The sequence below is a fragment of the Xenia sp. Carnegie-2017 genome, unplaced genomic scaffold (assembly GCF_021976095.1).
Source record: "Xenia sp. Carnegie-2017 unplaced genomic scaffold, XeniaSp_v1 HiC_scaffold_24, whole genome shotgun sequence".
NCBI lineage: Eukaryota > Metazoa > Cnidaria > Anthozoa > Malacalcyonacea > Xeniidae > Xenia > Xenia sp. Carnegie-2017.
Window position 1 is genome coordinate 6706373 of NW_025813487.1, and position 10705 is coordinate 6717077.

Sequence of the window (10705 nt, forward strand, 5' to 3'; positions counted from 1 at the left end):
CAAAAAGCAACGTTCTTGCAAAAATGAAACAACATTGTATTTCACAACGCCATAGAGAATGATCCTCAAGCAACTTTAAACTTTAACTTCCACATTTACGATGAATGATTCAACTTGCTTTACGTTTGTGCTGTTAGCTCATCATCTCAGAGTTAATCGTGTCTAGAAATGTTTAAAGTTTGCAACTCCACAAAAATTCAAACATCGCTGGTCACTCTTTCTCAGATATCATTACAAACCCCCACACAGTTACAATAAAACACAAGTGTATGAAAGCAAAGTTATCATGAAAATAGCATGCAAAAATATGAATTTTAAATAAAGTAGAAAACCAAACCTTGGATTCTCACTTTTGACGCAAACACTAATAAAAACTTCTTTATTGTTTATGCTTTCACGTTTTGTGTTTTGTATTATAACTAGTTCGGGTACAAACATTTGTCTGCACAAATATCGTCAAATTACTCTTTCCGGAAAACGTCTTCCATCGTATAATCGCTAACAGCCTCAGTTCCTAACTGAAGATCATAAGCAGGAAATGAAAATGGTGGGATATTTGCCGGAAAAACTCTCATTGCAAATTTAAGACACATTCAATTTTTTACATTTCAATCAGACTTAATGTTAAGTGTGTATCAATTGCTAACTAACGGCTTACCCATAATGAAATGAAGCAAAACTTTAAACCAAGACACTTCTCCTTGACACCCAAACATTCAAGGACGAGAAAATCAAATAGAAACTAGTGTATCGTGCTATAGTCGAGAACCTGTATAAGAGTTTGATGCACTTCATTTACCGGAAGTAATCTCAACTGTTTTGAGTAAATTGACCATGACGAAAAACATGGCAAATGTGCCATTTTCAAACAGGTACGAAACTCCTGAAATCAAGACGAACAATAAAATTACACAATAAAAAGAAATCACATGGTGTTCAGAGTGCTTACAAAATATAAATGTTACTTTTCCTTCAAGATTGTGGATTTTTGTAATGTCCTTTAATTTCAATCTAAGTGACATCAATACCTTTAAGTTCTATCTACGTTCTTTGTTGTTTTCTCACTAGCTTTCATCCCTAATATAGCTCTTGTCAACATATCCGATTCTTATTAATTATAATTACATATTAAACTATTAAGTCATTAGTATTAAAGTATATGTTTCCTACAACTTTAATGTAAAAAAATTGATAAGATTCTACGTGTAAAAGATGTAATTGTAGCTGATGATCTCACCTTGTGAACCATTCTTTACGTACATATATATATAATGGGATGTTCCCAAAAGGAACAAATACAGGATGTATCAAAAACAGTATTATAAAATTCAACATATTCTGAAAATTTAATTTCTCATCATAATGTCCCACTAAATTCTAGGAGACTAATGATGTGCATGAAAGTTTTGATTTAGATTTGGAATACTGCAAACTATTCAAATCAGCAAATGAACTTTCGAATTATGTCTATTTATACAATTAGTTGTATTGTTATATAGGTGCTGTGTTTAGTAATTGTGATTGGTTCATTAGTAGTCACATGACTTGAAATATATGGACGGTTTACTGCCAGGAAAACAAGTGAAAAGGTGTTGCCCGCTTATTTTAATATCATAACGAATAAAAGAGCCACCAAACCGAAAACTAAAAACCGTTTCTCGAGCTTATTAAGCGACGAAAATCAACTATTAATAAAAAGAACTAAGAAAACACTCGGAAGTCGACCTAAAATGCTGTGGTCACCTATAGTACTTGCAACGGAATTTAGCCTGCCGAATCTCCCAAGGAAATTTTGATGTTGAAAAGCTGTCAAACATTTACTCTTTTCCCTAAATAACAAGACACATTCTGTATGCTCCAAGGAAATAGCAAGATTTGTCCCCTGAAGGTTTCAATATAGATTCAGTGTAGGACAAATATGAAAGCTATTTAATACACGATATAATCAACACACATATATTGTAACAATTTTGCAGAAAACATATTGATACAACGATTATCTTCTACATTAAAATACTAATATGATAAAACTATGTTAACACGTCTTAAAAAAGCACAGTGCAAAAAGAAAGTTCATCCTTACATTATTTATTATAAATGCTAAATGAATGAATCTTAACAAGTCTTTAAAATACTAACTCCAATTGTTCTATTTTGATACAATACGGGTATTTTTCAACTTGATTTACAAAATGACAGTTACCCAAAAATGATGTCTCTGAATAGTGAGAAAGTTATTATATACAACTATTCAATGCTAATTTTAAAAAATATTATTTTTCACTTCAAGATACGATAACTCTTTTTTAAAGCACGAGGAATCTCATTCTTCAAATGGCAGTTGGCAAATTACTATTAATACAAAAATTGGAGTTGAGTTATGGGATTCATTTATTCATAGCATTTGAAATTTAAAAGGCAAAACGTAACTATACTATACGTAACAATGTACAACAATATGAAATAAAAATGATCAAAAATCGTTCAAAATATAAAACACACTGGATTTATAAATGTGACACTCTTGCAAAACAAAGACGATGAAATTTTACAAACTTCATTCTCGTAACTTGATGTAGTTCTTACATGTTGAAGTCATTTTGTTGTGAATGATTTGTTGGCCATTATATGAACTAAACTGATTACTTTTATTCTACAACCATCCATAGTTGACGTTTGCTTTGAATTTTCATGACATGTTGCTGTTATGATCTATAACCTGTGTGATTCATAGCACACAGGTTATAGTATCATTCAAGTACATAAATATTTCAGAGCATGAGAAAGGCGATTAACTGTTATGATTTTACGATGGCAGGGATTAGATGAAGAACTGCTTCAATTAATGATGCAACTCCAAAAATCACTTTAGCATATTCTAATAGCCACAATGCAATAAAATCAAATTCTTTTCATTCACTCTCATGATTACTTATATGTTCACATCAAAACATCCATTTGAGATGATAATTTTCACGCTTCAGTTTTATAAAATGTGAACAAAGTGAACAACAAGCTTCACCATTTTAAAATGTAAAAGTTCACATCTTCCAATTTTGACAACAGATGACATTTCAAAAACACGTGACCCTGACGTTACAAAGTACAACAATAAATCCACAGAGAACCATGGTACATAAATTTGTCATTTCTTTCATTACGTAACTTCCTGAAATAAAGGTTCTGTTTCTTGTATTAATGTTTGAATTAAGAGTTGACGATGGAATTTTACAGCCGCCATAAACATATCAAGCTTTGGCAAAGTAACTTGTAGTATGTCCACTGATGTTTGAGTTGATGTTGTTAAAAATTATTTCCACAAAATATCGATTCACAAAGTAAAAGTGTTCAAACTTTAAAAATGCTTGATATCAATTTTCAGTAAAAGTTAAAAACTTGTCATTAAACATCTTTCCATGTATGACATTGTCCTTTGTTTTCTTTCTCTATATTGCAAAACTTTCTTGACTTTGTTAACTTTTCCTGTTCATACAGTAACACATGGTTTGGAATGTTCATTCACAATGGTTAAATTGTTTATAAAGATGATGAACGTCAATCATGAAGTCATTTTCTTGTGGAGTTACGATTTACTTTTTCACAATCAGTGACAAAGACAGCCAAATTTTAGTTTTTCTTGAAAAATTAGCAAAGGTACCATTTTCTATTATAAATTTACGTTTTTCAATTTGATAAAGATCAAAATATTTATATAACCGAAGAAGCAATTGGGCTGACTTTGTCTCTTAACAACTTAACTCGTAGATATTTTGTATATCAAAATGCAATAATTAAAAAGTATTAAGAAATTATTTCAGTGCAAGATAGTACTGATTTAATTAGTAACAACTTGTTTTTGGTGTAAAAGAATATCGAAAAACGTGTAATATTAAAACTATCCTACACTGAATACATTTGCATACACATTATATGTTTGTGGTGTAGATATAAACAAAATATAACCTATGGTACAATAACTAACAACAGTTTGCATTTTATATGTTTGTGTGATAAGATAAAAGTCAATAAAATTATTTTCTTGTGCAAGGTAAATTAAAAAAAATTCGGATCGTTCAGCCAAAATTGTTCCATTGTTTATCATGATGGTCAAGGCAGATTATTAATTGTTTTCTTGAATGCAATTTTCTTATTTCACACTCAGGCGAAGCTATTCCAAATTGGTAGTTCCAAAAAACTTGGTAAAGCTACAATTCATTTTGTTAATGACTTAACGACGTTCATAAATGATCACAAAAATATTTGTACAACAAAAGTTTGGGCCAGCTTCGTCTCTGTTAGTTAGCTATAATATCTTCATTGATATTTAGGTATTTTACTATCAAAAGCGAATATTACCATAACTTTTCATTTATTAAAGTATTAAAATTATTTTAGTGCAAGATAGTGTTGGTTAACAATTTGTTTTTAACGCAAATAACTAAAAACGTACAATATGCAAAATTGAACCATCTTGCACTAAAACATTTGCAAGGTAATTATGCACAACTTCAAATTTTTCTTTTTAATTTTCTAGTATATAAAAGTTTTTTTTTAAGAAGTGTTTTCCTGTATATAAGTTTAGACAAAAATTGTTTTCATTTTTATATTATTGTCTTGAGAGCAAAACATTCTGAAATTGCCCACATTCAGCGAATGGAAAATCAACGAAACCTACTTAGGTTTGCAAACATACGTCTATCCAGAGAAAGAATTTCATAAAAATACTGTTTTTACAATTTGGTTGTTCTAACAGATACCTTGTTTTGTCAATTCACTGCACTGGTCAGATCACTGCATCGGCACCGCAGAGGTCATAAATACCTTATTTTGATGATAATGTTAACAACTAGATCATGCATAAAACAAAAATTAGTCAATGAAAGATGCAAATTCATCATTAATGATTTAACAAAGAAGAACAAAAATGACGTTTGTTAGATAATGATTTTCCTCAGAAATAAATGTTGTTTTTTACTATATCTTAGCAAGCATACATATAAAATGCAAATTATCATGTGAGTTCTTCTACCATTCCAAAATATTTGATGTAAAATTAATATAGCAACAATGCTTTAACATATAGGAAGAAAGCCTAAAAAAGCAGTGGACATAGAAGTACGAAACAGCAATGCTCAGATATATTTTGATTGACAACTAGCTACCAATAATTTGATGGCGTTGTAGTAGAACTTTTTATAATAAATCTGTGTTGTCGTTGAAGTAAATTTCTCCTCATGTTTAATTTTTATTGTGTTTAAACACAAAATTCGTTTGTGTGTGGCCCTGTTCTATATTGTTATTTAAGTTTCATTTTTTATTTAGGAATTTTAGTTTTTATTGGTAATCGCCCTTATTGTTGATACTGAATATTTTACACTTACATGTGTCATTGCAATTATGAATTGCATTTTCGATTATTTTAAATTTTGTTAATGACTTACTACTTTACCAATAACGAACAAAAATGATGTAAATTTAAGTTGTTGCACAATGAAATCATAATACCCGAAATATGATCACCAAATAAATGAGATGTACTTTCAGCTAATGTAGTTGAGATGACGATGAAATTTATTCTCGGGCAAGATGATTTTGCGCAATTTACTGGGACTTGTAGGTCAGTAAATAAGGTAAAGGCAAGTTGGCTTTTACGACAAAAATATAAAGTTTCTAAATGTCTTCCAAAGCTTATTGACAAAGGGTAATCTAATTTTATTTCTTAAACACTTCAAATCAATGAGCGTTAAGCTACTACAAATTATAAATCTATCATCAATAAAGACAAACTTACCTGACAAATTGAACTCATCTAAAGTATAAATAACTTGCATGGTTTTAATGTGAAAGACTTTCATGAACATAAACTTGTTACTTGTTAATAATTTATCAGCTGATGGTGAAAAATCTGCGTGATTTAACTTATGATTTCTACGCATTAGCTGAAGCCGGCCTCCAGCTAAGGACTTAAACTTTATACCACTCCAACCATCAACTAGTTTATCTTTGTGCCACAAATAGTAAGTTTCTTTCTTTCTTTCTTTCGTTTTCGCAAACACGTGATACTTAGAGCTACATGCCAATACGTGCACATTTCGATAATTTTCAAAATTCATTGATATTTCTTTTCGCTTGTTTTCAACATTGAAAAACACAATAGAATCAGTTTTTTGACAAGCAAATGATACATCACTTACCTCAAAAATTTTGTTTGTACCTTTTAGTTCATCGAAACTATAAATAAGTTTTGTCAAATCATTATTCCAAAGCTCAGGAATGGCTTTTGCCGCAAGCAAAATGACTCCATTTTCTACGGCAACCATGCCATTAACAATACGTTCCTTGTTAACAAAGTCTCCTGTAGTGAGATTGTTCACTATGACGAATGACGTTTCTTTATCTCTCCGATACAGAAAGTTGCCATTTGAGCAAACTATCTGGTTATCAAGAACCAAAGATTTTGTTAAAATTGTGCGCGCCATTAAAACAAGATGAGAAGCATGTCCATAATCAAATAAAAGTATATTGTTATCATTCAATAAATAATAATGATATCCTGTGAAATTAATCAAAGAAACGCCTAACATGTTATCATCAAAGGGATCAAGCGAACACAAACCAAGTGTACGCTCAAGATCTAACCCAGGAAGTGCCTCTTGACTAGGATTGACAATGAAAACTTTCTTACTATGAGACAAAGCACAAGACCAAGAATGAAGACCAACAGTGGAAAGAATACGAAACTTTCTATCATAATAGCGATAGCGCTTTGCATCATTTTCAAAAGGTGAACAATCGAATAACTTATAATCCTTCGTTACGTCAAATGTTTGAAATACGTTTTTTTCATCAATGACACCCAAATATTTTTTTGAATTGGAAAAACACAGGGATGTCACATTGCTGCATATAACACTGTGCATCTTCTCACCTTTCTCAACGTCCCATACAGTCAAAATATCTTTGTAACTAGTGACCATTGTGTACTTATCCTTGGAAAAACAACTGTTAGTAAAGAACTTAGAAGTTGAATCATCACAATGAAAAGGACTAGAGACAACTTTCCTGTCAACATTTAGAACTTTATCCAATTGGGAAACGAAGATCAGATCGGTGAAAGGATGAAAGACAACGCAAAATGCTTTCAATTCACTTAGACTTAACTGATCGGATATATCTTTTATCCATAAACACCTGTTTGTTGTCAGAGAAAAAAGTTGCACTATAAACCCTTCATAACCACAGACGACATAGTCATAATGTCGCGATACATTTACTGAAATCAAGTTTCGCGCTAAACGTAAAAATGGAGTTAATACAAAACGCGTATCAAGGCGCTCAACATAAGAAGACTCTCTGAAACGTGTTTTAAGCATTGTGGAAGCTTTTGGCGCAAGATCTTTGATTTCGTTGACAACATACTGCAAAAAAATTATGGAATTCAAGAAACTCCTCGTAATAACACAATAAATGTCATTAAATAACAGTCGAGTGCCCTCAGAAAGATGAAAGTATATGTTATGAGAGCTTATCATACGAAAGTTTTCCAAAGTACGACGTCTATCAATCGATACAGAGGCAAGTAAAACATCTAAGTCAACAAGATATTTACCAACATATTCAACGACTTGATCATTATCACAAATAGCAAGCATATGAAGAAACCAATATTTGACTGAATACATTACTGATGCCCGCTTAACAAAGTTATTGTAGTCCACGTCGACAGCTTTGAGATTGTCTAAAGTTCTTGAACAAAACGCTAAAACAACTCGATTACCATCAGTAGTATTAACAGAGTAATTATGTTTACACTCGCCAGCCAGCCAATCAGATAAAGATTTGTGGAAAAACGACACATGTCCTTCTTCATTGGTAGTAAAAAGGCACAACATAATTTCTCTAACCACAGATGAAAGGCAATTGAAATCAAGTATGTCCTCAACTACTTCCCAAGGAAGGGGTTCTTTAGCAACTGCTAATGCATTTAAAAGTGACTGAAATTTTTCTTTACTGATTTGAAATGAATTTAATTCGTCACTTATTCTTTTTAAGGAAATTTCGTAATATTCATTGAGATCCTTTGGTATGTATCCATTGAACGAATCCTGATTTTAATTTATGGAGAGAGATGCAAGCAACATAAGTCCGTCAGACTTTTCTAGCAAATTTTCCTTAAGATGCAAACTCTGTTAGTGGACCAATTCTTTCATCAATTAGTAATTTTACATCATTCAAGTTATCATCATCACTGAAATTGATGAAGAGCGGATTTAGTTTTCAAATATGATATGACAATCTTGTTAGGTCTTGTTGTGATTACAGTAGAAACAAGGCGGAAGTTTGAACAAATGATTATCTAACAAATCAGCCAGGAGAAGGCTTTCTGGATAATCACATTCATCTAGCGCATCCAGCATAATTAAAGTCCGCTTAGGAAATTCCGTGATTTTTTCAAACAACTCAGTAAAAAGAAAGGAAAATAGTCTTTCAACATTCATGTCACGCAGAGGCTCTGAGACATTACTAAGTTTCACCTCTAAAAGTTTTTTGTAAGCAGGAAAGTTACGAGCAATTTGCCTAGCTAAAGATTGAAGAAGTACATTGGCATCATTGAAACGACTGTCATTGTGTTGAAAGAAATGAACTGCGGCGAAATAGCTTGGATAACGTTTACATAAAGTTGCTGCAATTGCAGACTTACCCATTCCAGCAACAGCAGAAATAACAAATGCACGATTTTGAGAAGTATTGTCTTCAAACCAAGCCAAAAACTCATCAAAAACCCATTCCTGTGTTCCAAAATGTTTCATATTGATTACTAATCACACTCAAAAAGTACAACTTACAAGGTTTTGGTCAAAATATCGGTTCCAAATACAAAACCGGCGCTTAACTGTTGTTTCAAGCCTACTAGACATAGAATCGACTGAGTTCTTTCTTGGTTTAATTGATCTATTTTTTGCTGACTTATTCTAAACGAACTATTGGTTGGCAAACTTCCTTCCACAAAGTCTCAAAGTCAGCTAAATGATGTGTTAGGTATGTGAGCATAACACTCATTACGATATAACCTGATACGGGTAATATCGGCTTCGGTTGAATGATCGGTGGCATTAGGTTTGTTTGTCCAGATAGGATTATTCGGTTGTTTTAAATTGCAAATAGTGCGCAAAAGGACACAAAGTAGAGTAATGTCAAAATCATTTTCATCAGGTAGTCTTGGAGGATCTGGATACAAAAGAATCCATGCATCGTGCCTGATTATTTTCTTCTTTATTCTCAAAAGCTTATTTCTATTTTTAGTGGTATTCAAGAAAAAGAATAATTCAGTACCTGACATTTGTTTTCTCAAAGTTATTCTCAAAGCTTCACCACCATGATCAACAATCAATTTCCCCAACATAAAAATGTTTACTTTTCTGACTTGAAGAAGAACGCCATGTCATCACCGGTAGCTAAGAAAACAGCTTACAATTTAATGACAGATTTTGAATGACTTACAATTACATCAAAGACATATATTTAGAATAATAAATAGTGATTGATTGAGAAATACTAATTATAGAATCAAACATTCTTTTTCAATGTGTGTAGTAGGGATTTGAAACTGTAAAGGAGAACTACATCTCACAGAATGTTGGTATTAAGTTGTATTTGTATGCAAGGGTTACAAAATATATTTTGAGATTATGAAATCAGGTGCTTCATTTTGAACAAAACCGCATCTTCAAGTGCTTCATTTGAGCTGTTTTGAGGCTTAGCAGCGTGTGCGCTGATGGAAATTATTTGACGTCATATCGTCAAACCAATTTCTACGGGACTTGATGCCAAGATATAAAATTTCCGATTTCCAACTTCCTGTGTTCAAAATTTTGACACTTCCGAGATGCAAATTTCCGACTTCCTTTATACAAATGTATTGTATAAATCCTTTTCCAACCAACAATTTCAAAAAATAAAGGAAAAACACACTCCAAAAAACATCATCTGGTAAACTCAAGATTCGAGTTATAAAACCAAGAGACAAGATTCAAAGCAATATTTGACTTAATTCAAAGTCATTATAGCTAAGTCATTGTTTACAAGCATGCGTGATCTTAAATAGTTGTTACAAAGAAATGACGTAAGCAACGAAAAGAAAGAAAGGCGATGAAAGGAGGTGTTACTGTCTAGAATTACATCAATGAAATTAAAAATAATAGCAAGTTTTTGAAGCCTTTGGTCCAGCATTTAGCTGAAGCTTTTTGAAACATATAAATCCTCAAGGGCCTTGCTCATCGCCTTGCCTTTCCTTGATGCTTAACAATATGATGACCCTTTTCATTTTCCACGTCAACAAACGGTCGATCTTCATCATTCGCGATAAACATTTCGGACATATTGCGAGTTTGAATGCTATTTTCGAATCTTGAATCCTCCTCGCTCATTAATTTTCAAGATATATGATAGATGTATAGAGCTTCGTTCATTAGAAGCTCCACCAGCGAAATCAAACATATAACGACTCGAGGAGATAACGAATAAGGAGACTATTTCTGATCGACATTCTTGTATTTTCAGAAACGTGGTGAAGACTAACAGTATATAATATTGCAGGACTTGTGGTTAGACCAAATGGTAGGCGTCGGAACTTGTATTTCTTTAGCATCGGTGAACTTTGTTAATATCGTCAAACCAGCAAAACTTCAGCATCTTTCTGTCTTCG

General features: G+C 32.1%; 1 protein-coding gene across 1 annotated transcript; it reads right to left on the minus strand.

The window, feature by feature from the left end:
* Positions 1-1942: 1942 nt before the first annotated feature.
* Positions 1943-8105, minus strand: LOC124451463. Its single transcript, XM_047002090.1, has 2 exons — positions 5971-8105; positions 1943-2218 (listed from the first exon to the last, which is right to left on the minus strand). The coding sequence occupies exons 1-2, from the start codon at positions 7890-7892 to the stop codon at positions 2200-2202; spliced, it is 1941 nt and encodes a 646-aa protein (XP_046858046.1). The 5' UTR covers positions 7893-8105; the 3' UTR covers positions 1943-2199.
* Between the last annotated feature and the right edge of the window lie 2600 nt (positions 8106-10705).

Excerpts from the sequence above, each read along its gene's own strand:
- LOC124451463 (XM_047002090.1), bottom strand. The coding sequence starts at position 7,892 with ATGTTGTGCCTTTTTACTACCAATGAAGAAGGACATGTGTCGTTTTTC.